This window comes from Daphnia carinata, chromosome 4 (genome assembly GCF_022539665.2).
Source record: "Daphnia carinata strain CSIRO-1 chromosome 4, CSIRO_AGI_Dcar_HiC_V3, whole genome shotgun sequence".
In the NCBI taxonomy this organism is placed as follows: Eukaryota; Metazoa; Arthropoda; class Branchiopoda; order Diplostraca; family Daphniidae; genus Daphnia; species Daphnia carinata.
This window is the reverse complement of record NC_081334.1, coordinates 6141222-6154953: the sequence shown is the minus strand read 5'-3', so window position 1 is coordinate 6154953 and position 13732 is coordinate 6141222. Positions and strand designations below refer to the sequence as shown.

Here is a 13732-nt window from a genome sequence, read left to right as displayed (position 1 = left end):
TCATATTGCGACGTCGTAGTCTGTCCCTACAAACGAAAAAGAGTCCGCCTACATTGTTGCACAACTGTAGCTAGAAATGTTCAACAGAGGGCGTGAAAGAAACAATCGAGCAAGGACTGACGTAATGCCCTAAACAAGAAAAATTACTCGATAAAGAAATAATTACGAAAGGATGGCGTAGCTTCTCTCGCTCTTTTTTAGACGCAATTTTCTTTTTTCTCCCTTCCGACAGCATAATCCGTCATCACCCTTTTTTAATTTGACAATTTGCCAACACATGTATCCATATCGTTCCTCCGCTAGTTCCGTTAGACCTGTAGCGTTCCTTTCATTCCGTTTTTTTTTTTTTTGGTGGAGGAAGACGCATACCATTTATATGAGTTTGCCGTCCAGCCATCAGGCACTAAGGGCCGTCATCATCAAGGCGAACTGACATAGGTAACCTTTTGGTATTTTTCTTTTTTATTCTTTTAATTTGTTTTTTTTTTTCGTATTATCAGCTCACGGGTTCCTTTAGTGGAGTAATCATGACGAGTTGCCTTGGATGAAAACAACAGAACGAGTTGCTTTATTCCTTTCATTCTTTTTTCTTTGGAAATTTCCCTGTTGTGCTGATCCCTCGCGGGGAATTCCACTTTATCGTTGAACGAGTTGCTTACAAACGAGAAGTAAATGGGCCCGGAATTTGCCTTGTTTGAGCCCCGCATTTCTGCTGCTGGACATATTGGCTATAGTAAGCGCGATGGAGCAATATTTGGTCCAAATCGAAAGTGTCATCAACTCAACCAACTGGAAAAACGACAGCACGTTAAAGAACAATCCATGGGATGATAAAGGCAGACACTGGACGCATTTGTTCTTGACCTTATCTCCCCTTGGCCGGTATAAAGGAAGGGTAAAGTGTTCTTTGATTAATTGACGGCCCAATATATCTCACCAGAAGCTAACCATCTGTTGGCAATCGACTATTGCTAGTTGTATATATTTTTTTTCAATCATAGGGACATCCATTTGTGGTTGGCTTTTATCCGTCCGGTTCAAAATGGTGTGTCGAAAATGGTATCTGGTGGTAGGGGACGTATCAAGTTATATTCATACCGCTAGTCAAAGAGTATGATATGTAGAGAGACGAACTAAATAAACAAGTTTGTACTAGGCAGATAAGGATATGCGGTTATCTGGTACAACTCTACCTCGTTGGTTGCAATTTTATCCATTAACAACAGACTGGGTGTACATTGAAAAAAACGAGTCAATATTTGTGATGGACATGACAAACAAACTATTACTTGGCACACCATTTGCGGCAAGTGCAATGTCAATTTCAATCTAGCCATTCGTTTTAAATGGTAAACTCTTTTTGTTAACATTTTTGATTCCTTTTTTTCAAAAAACGGGGTGTGATTTTTGTTTGTTCTTGCACACATCATAACAGACGAACTTTTTTTGACAAACGGATTTTAAATCTAAATTTGGCAACTCGGTCAGTTCATTTATTTTATTTTGTTCTATTTGTAGAGAAGACAGGTGAGGTTGCAACGCTGGCAGGTTGTTGCCCCCAACTCATTGTCTTTGCCTGTTGACATTCGATCCACCCATTTAATGTGTTCCTTCATACCTGGATTCGCGTATTTGCACAGGCTACTATTTTCTTGTACACGTTTCAACGCTTGTCGTAACCAGACGGGCATTTTGGTGGAACGATCAAAGTACGCAATTTGTAAATAAATGATTTTCAGCGCCAGCGATTTCGGTCGAACATGCTGAGAGTGAAAGTTTTTCTGACTGGCCTCATTTTTGAATCGTTTGTTTTGTTCCCATCTTTTAGCATCCATATGTGTTTGGGTCTCGTAGTGAGCTGAGTGACGTCACTGGCCCTTTGCCTTAGGGCTCTAAAAGACGACCAACAAGCGAATTGGGATAAGAAAAAGTGAGGTTCGTTATTTTCCATTTAGTCCACAGCATTTTTTGGTCAGGAGACCTTGAACAAGACTTGCATATTATACAGTCGGCTGTGGTTTACAGCTTTTGTCGTCAACAACAAGCTAGGCGTGCAACAGAACGTGTGGTTTTTGTGGAAGAAAACAAGGTTTGAGACGTGAAGCGAAGAAGTGTGTGCATTGGTCTGGTGCTAGTTTCATCTTCATCCCTTGCTACTTGTGGAACAATTGAGGTAAAATAATTTTAGAATATGGCGCCAAAGCAAGAAAATCAGTGAGCTGCGTAGTTTGCGCTCAATTTAACTGAATGATTGTTATCTCATATGAACTAAAATTGTCTAGCAAAAAAAAAAGTCTAATTCAGTCCAATGGGTTAACCCTATTGTGCAGACAGTGGATTAGCCTAGTAGGCACAGAACAACTCAATAGCTCTAAAAACAAACAAGATATTGGACCTGAAAAATTCCCCTTCGTGTATTTGTATTAAATAAGTCTTATTTGATACGTTGATAACAGTGGTTACGAAACTTTTACCGTCAGGTTGCATGTGATAATATTTCATCTCGTGTTTAGTTTTCTATTTTCTTTTATTTACGTTGTTTTTGTCTTGGCTCTATACAGTCGTGACAAGATTATGTTGGGTTGTGCTAGGCGATGTTTGCTGTCCAAGCAACGTACGTTTCTAGGCGTCGGACATTTTCGCGGCCTGTGGCAATCACAGAGGTGTAGCCATGGAGCATCCAGTCATGGAGGAAACCATCTCTTTCGTAAGCACGTGATATTGACATTCAATTCGCACCGCGTATTTTTGAATTTTTTAATCACATCAATATGTTTCTTTAATAGACGCAAAAGCAGCTCCAACTTACAAGGATGTGTACGAACGATCGATCCTTAATCCAGAACAGTTTTGGGCCGAAGAAGCTGAAAAAATTAGTTGGATGAAGCCGTGGAGTCGGGTGTTAGATCATACTAATCCACCCTTCACCAAATGGTATTGGCTTTATTTTTCTCGGCTTAACGTCAGTAATCCATGACGCAGCGGTTCCAATTTTAGATTACTCTCTACGTTTGTTTTGTTTTCTTTTTGGGTTCACCCACGTTAGGTTTGTTGGCGGCGAGACTAACGCCTGTTACAACGCGGTCGATCGCCATGTTGCTGACGGACATGGACAACGGGCCGCCCTCATTCACGACAGTCCAGTCACGTCCACTCAACGATCCATCACTTATGCTGAGCTGCAGCAGCAGGTCTGTTGTCCACGTTCCACCCTGTCCTATTTGTCTGCCTTTTGTGTGATTGTTTCCGGATCACCAATGACGTATCCGGCATTTGTTGTGTTCAGTATTCATCTTCTTCGAAATTGTGATGTTAATAGGTTCCCCACATTCGACAGATTTTGTAGAACAATCTGGACGATCGATGACGAATCATGACGCAATTCAAGGGTCGATTTAACACACGCTGCTAGGAAAAAAAATTTAATGTGTAAGGATGAGGAAGAAATGTCCACCCACTTCCCATTTAAAGCGGAAGTCTTCCATTATGTCCCAAACCTTTATCGGGGGACAACAGGCCTGCTCTTGCGTGATACGATTTAGTAGGGCCATACGTCTATCCCCTACGCCCGACTTGTAAGCCAACAAGGCTCCCCCCCTCCGGTCGCTTGTCGATAGACCTTACGCTTTAAGTTGTCTTTATTTTTTAGCGTGAAAAAAAAAGGAAAAATCGAAATTGAACGGGTCAATGCAATTGACATTCTAAGATAAACTTGAGCTCTTTGCAATAAATAACAGGTTTCCAAGTTAGCGGCCGCGTTGTCCTCTTACGGCGTGAAAAAGGGCGACAATGTGCTAATCTACATGCCGATGATTCCTGAAGCGGTAAAACATTATTGATGTATGTGTCGTGACATCGTTTGCTAAAATTGATGACAATAATTTTCTATTAGGTCGTGGCCATGCTCGCCGTTGTTCGACTGGGCGCCGTCCATTCGCTGGTCTTTGGCGGTAAACAATAGAAAAATGGGGCGTGTCTGTTGCGCAAAATAAGCTTATGTCAAAAATGAAAAGAAATTGTTGCGCCAATGGTGATTAGAATCGATCGCGTTTCGTTCGCAGGTTTCGCCGCCCGTGAGTTGTCCGTCCGCATCAAACACGCTGAGCCGAAAGTGATCATCAGTGCCTCTTGCGGCGTAGAACCCACTCGCTTGATTCGGTAAAAACTTGTTATGGACATTGGCACTCTCTCTCTTTCGCTATTGCTTCCTTCCTGCTTTATATCTTGTATATCTTATCCATCCTTCTTTTTCATCCCAAAACTGGACTACATATCCAATTGTGGGTCCTTGTTTTTGCCGTACTCGATGCGCTGGCCGTTCGGTTCCATTTCTGTGAACGCTCCCTCAATCACCACGAGTCGCTAGTCGGACTGAAAAGGCCGACTCCGGCGGCCATACGAAATTGAATTAAGCTGGCCGAATAAAACTATTGCGTACGAACAGAAGTTTTTGGCAAGTGCAAAGTGGATTGAAAGTTAGTCCCACTGCCACAACGATCAGTCTAACCCCGGACGGAGCCAAACATTTTCCTTTTTTTTTTTGTGTGTGTGTGTTATATCTCGAGTGATTGGGGTGTTGCAGTTGGACCGCATTTGTCGGACCGCTATATTGTCATTCCTTTTAATCCATGCAGGTACAAGCCTTTGCTGGATCAAGCCATCACCATGTCGGGCATTGAACCGAAGCGTTGCATCATCTATCAGCGGCCTGGCTTGCCGGAAGTAGCGACGATGAAACCGGATCGTGACGTGTCGTGGGACGATGCGATGGATAGTGATCGGTCACACGATTGCGTTCCCGTTGAGGCCAACCAAGCGATGTACATCTTGTATACTTCGGGAACTACGGGTAACGCACGCATTTAAAAACGATAATTCTTTCATTTCAACATCAATTTTCTTAACCGTAAAATTAACATTTTAATTTCATTTTAATTGGTAGGTGATCCAAAAGGTATTCAGCGACCGACAGGTGGTCATCTAGTTGCTCTATCGTGGGTCATGAAGAACATTTACGCCATGAAAAGTGGAGAGAAATGGTGAGTTTGACAATTATATTGATTGATTTTCTTGCGAGCCTGTATCAGCTTTTGATCCTTAATTATAGGTGGGCGGCGTCCGACCTTGGCTGGGTTGTCGGACACTCGTTTATATGCTACGGCCCTCTTTTGGCCGGATTGACCACCTTAGTTTACGAGGGTAAACCTGTTGGTACTCCTGATGCCGGCCAATTTTTCCGTGTCATTCAAGATCATGGTATCCAAGGATTTTCTACCGCCCCAACGGCCTTACGTGCTATCCGTCGAGAGGATCCAGAGCTGGAATACGGCCGAAAATACGATACTTCCTCGTAAGCTAACGTTTTAAAAAGAAACATGACACTTTTCCTTATGTAATATTACGTGTCTCGTTTCGTTTAGATTACGATTTGTTTTTTTGGCGGGTGAGCATTGTGACTACGAAACACGAAACTGGGCAGAGAATAAGATCAAAGTATGTCCAATCGATTTTCTGTTCACTGTCATGTTTCTACATCGAAACAATATATTATGAAGGTTCCAGTGTTGGACCATTGGTGGCAAACAGAAACGGGTCATCCGATCACATCCACCTGTGTTGGATTGGGACATTCTCTAAGTCCGCCACGTGATGCCAGTGGAGTGCCAGTGCCCGGCTACAATGGTAGATTACAACTGATTTTGTAAGACTTCGCAAAACCAAATTCTGTTTTTTCCAGTGAAGGTTCTAAACGCAGACAAGGTGGAAGCAGAGCGAGGGACACTCGGTCGCATCGTCATCAAATTACCTCTTCCTCCTGGAACAATGAGCACGCTTTATCGAGCTGATGATCGGTTTTCCTCCATCTATTTCAAAGACTATCCGGTATGATTTCAGTAAATGAATCTTAAATAAGAAATTCCAGTTGAGCTAATCAACTCTAATCATCGCTTCGTAGGGCTTCTACGATAGTATGGATGCAGGTATCATGGATGCTGATGGCCAGCTTTATGTCATGTCACGTGACGACGACGTCATAAACGTTGCAGGGCACAGATTATCTACTTCAGCGCTGGAAGAAGCTCTGCTCGAACATCCTTGCATATCTGAGGCAGCCGTTGTGGGCGTACCAGATGAAATGAAAGGAGAACTCCCTTTGGGCTTGTACGTTACAACGAAAGGTAATCATTTGCATAAAAACTGTTTAGGCTATATCCAGTGTTTCATTAGATAGGGCGTGCATATCTTCCCGTTTTATGCGTATTTTTTTTAGCCAACACTAAACCTGAAGAGGAAATCAATAAAGAGGCTGTTCAATTGGTACGAGAGTTGGTGGGACCCGTTGCGGCATTCCGGCTTATCTGCGGAGTCGAAGCCTTGCCTAAAACACGTTCGGGAAAAATTGCACGAAAATCCATTGCCGATTTGGCACGAGGCAAATCTGTTGTGGTATAAGTTTCGGTCGTTGTAAAAATGTTTACGATTTCCCCACTAATCCCCCATTTCATTTGATTTTAGATTCCACCGACCATTGAAGATCCCACCGTTTATGTTGGCGTTAAAAAAGCGTTACAGCGACTAGGCTATGCCTTGAACGCCGCTGATCCCGAATAGATGCGAATCGATGGCGTACGTGGCCGTTCTCTTTTCAAATCAATTTTAGGCTTCAATCTTTCTCCATGGTGCAAGATTTCCCAACTATTGTGTTCGGAACTATATCGTATTGGCGGTGCAACGATGTGATATGTGTTCCGTTGTTGTTATTCGAGCGAATTCTGCTGCTATCTCAAATGTTCTTCTCGGCAACATGTTAGCAGATGACAAACAATCGAAATGCAAGGGTGTTGCGTGTTTTTCTTCACTTTTTTTTTAAATCTTTCTTTTTTTTTTTCGAGTTACAGTTTCTATCGTCATTGGAGACATTGTCACTTGAAAGTGGCAACATCAATTTATCGGATGTTCACTCCCAGGGTATGTATGCAACTGTAAATAATTGATAGCGTTAGTAATCGGAACAGGGGAATAGTTTTCGATGACTTTGGTAGGGTGAAAAGAAGTCGTAAACGTACAATTGTTTTTCACAGCATGAAATCCTAGCGTGGAAAAGAGAGAACCAATTTGCTGGGTCAGCTGTTGCAAACGCAGATGATGACGTCATTGCAATATCATAGAAGGTTATGAACTCTCCAGCACTCGCCTGCCCCCCGTTTATTCTTTGGATTCTTGAACAATATCTTGACCAAAAGCTCTTCGAAGTTATTATTTCAGTCATCAAGTGTCGCGATATTACCAAATAAGGAAAGTCGGTTATTGCGAGATCCAATCGATTATCAATATCGATGCTTACGAAGCTTTGCAATACTATTGCAAAGTAAAGATATAACTTATCCATATGGCTCAAAAGGATCTTATTGAGAGGAGGAACTTGTGTTGGAAAATTGCTGACTGAAAGTTTAAGCTTCGTTTTGCCTCTTATTGGAAGTAAGTGTTGTTTTATTGTCCAATAAGACAGGAAATATAACTAAGCAACATTGTCTTTCGTTTGATTAAAAAACAATGAGTTCGTAATCATAACAGTAGGTAGTGCAGGAATCAGTTACAATGTCAACGCAACATGGGGAACGGATGCTGTACTTCTGCTACGGAAATATCTCAATCTTAAGAAAGAAGGAGGTGAGACAACGTTTGGGTTATTGATATCAGTTTTTATATTATTAGAAATCAATTTAAATGATCTATTTTTCGGTTATTTATTGGCAATTTGCACATTTTTGCTATTAAAAATTATTTGTTGGTAATTGCCTATAATGTAGAACTAGGGCAGCCATTGATTTAATGACAGTTCTAGTTCCATTTGAAGTGAAACCGAGTAACCTCATGCTTGGGGACAAAGGCAAACAAAGAAGAAAAGCAAAAACTGAAAAGAAATTGATACGAACCTTTTCTCCTTTACCTGGGAATTTCCAGTGTCTTGTGGCGTCAAACGAGGCAACCATCGAACGTGTTTCCTGAAACCACGTGAAACCTATTATGGACAGGTCAGCTCTATCCCGAGTACACAGATTCAGGGTAAGTTCCTTCACAACTTGTTGCATGGCCTTTAGATTTCGTGCATGTAATTGTCTGCAAACAGCCATCTGCAGAAATTAAGCAGTCTCCATTGGTGGTAACAATTTGCTATGACTGTCAATCTCTGAATGAGGTAAGCCAAATGTAAACAAAATGAGATATTGGCCTTGTAAAGGGTTTAGTTGAAGGGTTTGTTCAAGTGTGGAAACCAACTACGGCTGTGATCATTGAATCAAAATGTTCTTTTTGCATAGAAGCACATAGGGAAATGTCACGAATGGCTGAGATGAACTTTTTAACTGGATAATGTATGGCCTCTAGAGAACTTACTTCCACTTCTTTTGAAAATAGAAATGTTGCACATTCCATTACTGAAAATAACCCTTCCGATGGGGAGGTTGATTTCTGGTGATGAAAGTTTGTGTCGCTACAGACTGTTGTTTTAACCTTTTAACTTTTTTTTTTTTTATAATCGAGCCTGCGAAAATCTTTTATTATTTGATCTGCTACTCAATGGCGCCCTTGCACAACGTTTTCATTCCATTGTTTTCTTCCTCTCCTAATGATAAAACATTGAGGCACTCCCTTGCATCCAATTTGATAAAGAATTTAATTGATTAGCTCTGGTTTGCTTTCACTGATTGCTTCTTGATGCAGTGACGATTTTAAAATTGTTGAAATTCAATAGATTTCATTGCATTCTTCCCCATTCAAAAAAAAAAAAAATCAATAGTCGCTTCCATGCTACTGGCGTTGTATTATTCACCTTGTCATAGTTACACAAGCAACAACGTGAAAACAGATGTTTTCCTAATACCATTTTTAAAAGGTAAAAGACAAAATAAGACTGTTTGATTATTAATGGTACCCAAAAATTTTCCATGGTCTTATTTTTTCTAGCCTTCTGCGACTCTTCTTAAAGACGTCTTGTATAAATCGTCCTACGAATTCATGATATCTATACTGCGGTTGGATGAGTAGTAACTCACGGTGAAGTTTCGTGGGATGGTTTTCGTATAGTCACTGTAAATAAATAAAAAGAGAATGGATAGAAGCCGATCTTTTTCACAGTTCTTAGTCGTCATACAGCAGCTTTTGCTTTGCTTCCTCAATGCTTTCCGAGACATAGTAAACGTGCTGATATTTCTTGATCGGGTGTTCTTCTAGCGCAGTTTTGGGTGGGTCGTAGGGCTTCATTTCAATTTGATCAGAGAAACAGTGTTCGAGCTCTCCGAACGATGAAAGCAAAGCACCACCATAGGCTCTTAATTTTCCGTCTTGGCGGCACAAGCCAAATTCGAACGTAAACCAAAAGCACTGAATTCACATTTAAATAGCACCTTTTAAATGGAATATTCTCAATTTTTCTTTGCCTTCATAACATACCACTCCCAACCGTTTAATGCATTCGTCTGAAACACCTAACGAAGCAAGTCCAATTTGTTGAGCAAAGTCGGCGAACGAGGCGTCGGCAAGTAGCGGAGCGTGACCTAAAAGTTCGTGACAGGCATCAGGCTCGGGCGTGTACATTGGCTTGCTGCTATGGCGAATGTATTGCGTCGCATGGAACACGCGGAAGGCAAGGCCCGCAAGGAAATCCCGAAACGATAGGAAACCAGCCACTGGTCGTAAGATGAAACCCGTTCGACCTGACGTAAAATTAAATCAGAAAAAATTCCCTAACGAATGTGCAAAAAAAAAAAAAAAGAAAATACTGTTAAGGAAATCGGAGACATCTTGAAGTTGAGGGATGGCATTTTCTCTGTAACCGCAATGCTCCACCATTAACGGGAAAATGTTATTAAATTCGAGACAAGCGTGAGTGGGATACATTTGAGTCATGCGACGAAAAATCGTACTCCATGTTGCTACCTCTTCGGGAGTGTACTCAACTTTGGGTATTGGTTGTCCGCTATCAATTTTGAATCTCATTAGTTTCCTGCGGAATTTGTTTGCCACCGAAAATGTAGGTTACTGTCTGTAGTTTACGGCAATCTCGATTATTTCTTTGCGGCGTTCGCGATAAATGGAGTCGTTAAAGCCGGGATGGTCAGGATCTAAATCTATACCGAACGAAAGTGTATTGCTTGGAATGTGATCCAGATCTTGTACTCGACGTGGAAACCATATTGTGCGTTCTGGGAAAAAAAAGGGAGAACATAACAAAGGAGACTCTTTAATATGTTACGATGCGTAGAGGTAGAGGGTTTCTGTTGTTTTGGTTTTACACTTTTCTTACCTTCCTCGCTACCGCCATGTTTACGAGCCTTTCCAACATTTATGTCAGTTCCATCATTAGCGGATTTCATTTCTAAGTAGCGTGAGATTCTTGTCAGATGCGTACCTGTCGATTGTAAAGTCACTCGCTGTTGGGGAAAATTTTTTTACGTGCAGAACAGGATAAAAAGAAACGAATTGTCTTGTGATTCGATGGAAGCGTCAGCTATTGACAGAAACGTCGTTTACAGTCGTTTAACAACGATAGCTTGCTTCTGTGTGACAAAACGTTGAATGCTCGTCGCTGTACCCTATGAATTTTTTACTTTTCTTATCTAAATTTCAATCTCTTTTCTTGAATTCAAAATTCTAAAATATTTTATTTTTTTTGGTTCCAATTCTCCGAGCTAATATAACCAGCCCCTTTACGCGCGGCATATGGCTTTGCGTGGGATTGCTTATACAGCTAAGTTGAAGCCATATCTTTTGTCAAACCGAACTTTTCATTTTCTTAGTTTACATGTCACAACGTTTCCCGTATTTCCCTAAAGTATAATAAGAAATTGGCGGAGCGAGCGCCGTTTTACTTGGAAATTGAGAGACTCTTCAAATTTGAATGTTGGAACTTTTGGGTGGTTGTAGCAAAGTTCTCTATTTATTTGAAGACGATTGACGATAGCGAAGATAACAAAGTTGTGTTGCGTGTAAATCTAAAGAGCAGCGGGTTACATTAAAAATGCCACAACCCCTCACAAAATGGATGTAAGGCATATAATACTATCACGTAGTAGCTATTATTGAACTAAATGAAAGGGAATAAAACTCTATCCTAGCGCATTTTGCATAGAGCGTCGGTGATCCGTGTTATTTCCCAGTTGATGTTTTTCAATAAATTTTCCAATTGCGGCTTCGAATTTAAAATCTCGACGTTGAGCGTGTACGGGTTGTAGCGAACGCTGAAAGGCCGCGGGATTGTTTTGGCGTACGCGCTGTTAATTTAAAAACAAATAAAGAATTCAATGGTAACAGCTGAAGATGAATTTGATTTTTAAAGTCTTACATCATTTTTTCTTTAGCATCCTCAAAGCTCTCTGATACGAAATAGAGTGGTTGGTAAGAAGTAATGGGATATTTTTGCAAAGCCGTCTTGGCTGGCTCGAAAGGTCGGATTTCCGGTTTGTCCGTCAGACAATACTCGAGTTCACCAAAAGATGACAGCAGGCCAGCTCCGTACGCTTTTAATTCGCCTCCTTGACGACACATTCCGTATTCGACAGTAAACCAATAACACTAATGACAATAAATTATGAATGGTAATAAAAACTTTTGGGTGTGAAAAAAAAAGAGAGAGTGGGTCAGCAATTTAGCGCAGATTATTATATACCGTGGCCAAGCGTTCAATGAACTCATCGGGCGCGCCTAGAGAAGCCAATCCAATCTCTTGGGAGAATTGAGCAAATTCTGGATCGGCAAAGAGCGGAACGTGACCCAAGAGTTCGTGACAGATGTCTGGTTCTGGCGTGTACAATGGTACGCTTCCGTGGCGGATGTATTGGGTCGAGTGGAACACACGAAATGCCAATCCAGCAAGAAAATCACGCGACGATAGTAATCCAGCCACCGGACGCAATGTGAAACCAGTGCAATCTAATATTAATTACTTCATCAATCGTGCGCGATTAGAACGGGGGCTGATCGGATTACCATGAAGGAAATCGGAAATGTCTTGCAGTTGGGGGATATTATCCTCCTTGTAGCCGCAGTTTTCAATCAGTAGCGGGAAATTGTGATTGAATTCACGACATGCGTGAGTTGGGTAAAGTTTCGTCAGTTGCCGATAGATGGTTCCCCATGTAGCAATCTCTTCGGGAGTGTACTCCACTTGCGGGATTTTCTCGCCGCTGCAAATTCAGGAAACAAAACAAACAAAAAATAGTTTAACGAATGCAAAGTTTGTTTTTTTGTTTGTTGTTGTTTTGCTTTACTATTTGTAGTGGAATGCAATGTCTGCAAATTCCTTGCGACGAGCACGGTAGACGGGATCGGTGAATCCAGGATGATCAGCATCGAGCTCGGAGCCATAAGACAGAATCTGATTGGCGAATCGATCCAAGTCTTGAATGCGACCGGGGAACCAGGGAATAGTCTCCTCTGTTTGTTTGTTTTTTTTTAATTAAAAAATCGTCGTTCATATTTCGTTTAAATCGATTTTGTTGTTCTTAAAGTTTAGAGAAAAAGAACGTAAAAAAAATCTCTTTTTTTCGTTGTCCAACCGTTTCCATCCTTGTGATCGCGTGATATGATCTGGAAGTAAGAGGATTGCTTCCTGAGTTGTTCCAGGGCGCCGGCCACGTCCCCCAAAAGAGTATCAATCTCGACGATGAATTCGTAATCTCCGATTGAACGCTTGGACGAGCGGGACTCAATGTGAAGCAGATTCACCTTGTTGTCCTGATGAAAAATGGTTCCAAAAGAAGATTTATAAACAACAAGCAGATTCAATGGCGGAAAGGCGGATTTCCCTTTCGTTACAAAAAAAAAAAAAGGGTACGGTACCTCGAATATTTTTAAAGCTTTTGCCAGTGCACCAACTTCCTCTGGCATACTGAACAGCAAGATTTCCTTGTTGGAGGCTTTGGGGCTATCCATGATGTAACTCAATTTCCGTTGAACTGACTTGTCCTTTTTGTGGAAACAAATTAAACAATCACAAGGGGAAAAAAAATACAGTGTAGGCTGCTAGAGATATTGTAAGGATGCTGGAAAGCTGAAGATTGCGTCGCATGCCACAAGTTGGCTCACTATTGTAACTTTGGCCAACATGGGTTCACAACTGAAACGAAGCTGAGAATCCTGACTAAATTGGCGTGGGGGAAAGTAGTTCATTTCATAGCTAGTAGCGTCGATAATAAACATTATTAAATTTTTTTACAAAATGTTTTTGGGAGGGCTTTCTTTTTGTGGCCTTCGACGTCTTCGTTTTTAAAAGATTTGTGCAATTTTAGTCTGAAGCCTCCCCACCATTTACGATAGAAAGTTGAGCTTTCACTCGCCTCCATTGTGAGGGCATGTTAAACATGTCAACAAAGAGGGGGGCCATAGTGGCGTCGACTGCTTACCTTGAAAGAGGCGTCCATGGTGTGTTATGGAGTTTTTTTGAGAGTAGCCCGACGAGCAACGCGGCCGAGTCGCAAATGAATCCCAACTTCGTTTCAATCCAACAATGTAAGAGAATTATTTGAGAAAAACAGCTCCAAGGTGAAATGCCATAAGAGTCTCTACCCCAAAAGGGACTAGAGTTCTTTTAGAACCAGCCTCCCAGACGAAAAAGAAAATGACCCAAGCCCTAGAGCAACTGACCTAATCGCTGGGTGCCCGTTTGCCACGTCGCTCTCTTGTTGGAAATATTGCGCTTTCCCTCATTGCCATGTACACCTGCGCAATTGTC

At 41.5% G+C, this 13732-nt stretch overlaps 3 protein-coding genes across 3 annotated transcripts; 1 reads left to right on the top strand and 2 right to left on the bottom strand.

The window, feature by feature from the left end:
• Positions 1 to 1957: 1957 nt before the first annotated feature.
• LOC130687168 (acyl-CoA synthetase short-chain family member 3, mitochondrial-like) lies at positions 1958 to 7532 on the top strand. The gene is made up of 16 exons (XM_057510308.2): positions 1958 to 2173; positions 2562 to 2707; positions 2787 to 2934; positions 3047 to 3191; positions 3738 to 3824; positions 3893 to 3950; positions 4062 to 4158; positions 4635 to 4849; positions 4943 to 5039; positions 5108 to 5350; positions 5421 to 5493; positions 5556 to 5682; positions 5738 to 5883; positions 5957 to 6179; positions 6272 to 6447; positions 6517 to 7532. The coding sequence occupies exons 2-16, from the start codon at positions 2575 to 2577 to the stop codon at positions 6610 to 6612; spliced, it is 2064 nt and encodes a 687-aa protein (XP_057366291.1). The 5' UTR covers positions 1958 to 2173; positions 2562 to 2574; the 3' UTR covers positions 6613 to 7532.
• A 1445-nt stretch (positions 7533 to 8977) lies between these two features.
• On the bottom strand, positions 8978 to 10431 carry LOC130687180 (protein henna-like). The gene is made up of 6 exons (XM_057510328.2): positions 10307 to 10431; positions 10043 to 10205; positions 9783 to 9979; positions 9454 to 9716; positions 9155 to 9384; positions 8978 to 9090 (listed from the first exon to the last, which is right to left on the bottom strand). Exons 1-6 carry the CDS (start codon positions 10374 to 10376, stop codon positions 9009 to 9011), a joined length of 1005 nt encoding a protein of 334 aa, XP_057366311.1. The 5' UTR covers positions 10377 to 10431; the 3' UTR covers positions 8978 to 9008.
• A 458-nt stretch (positions 10432 to 10889) lies between these two features.
• On the bottom strand, positions 10890 to 13560 carry LOC130687176 (protein henna-like). Its single transcript, XM_057510318.1, has 8 exons — positions 13404 to 13560; positions 12841 to 12966; positions 12558 to 12735; positions 12270 to 12435; positions 11989 to 12185; positions 11669 to 11931; positions 11345 to 11574; positions 10890 to 11273 (listed from the first exon to the last, which is right to left on the bottom strand). The coding sequence occupies exons 1-8, from the start codon at positions 13419 to 13421 to the stop codon at positions 11114 to 11116; spliced, it is 1338 nt and encodes a 445-aa protein (XP_057366301.1). The 5' UTR covers positions 13422 to 13560; the 3' UTR covers positions 10890 to 11113.
• Between the last annotated feature and the right edge of the window lie 172 nt (positions 13561 to 13732).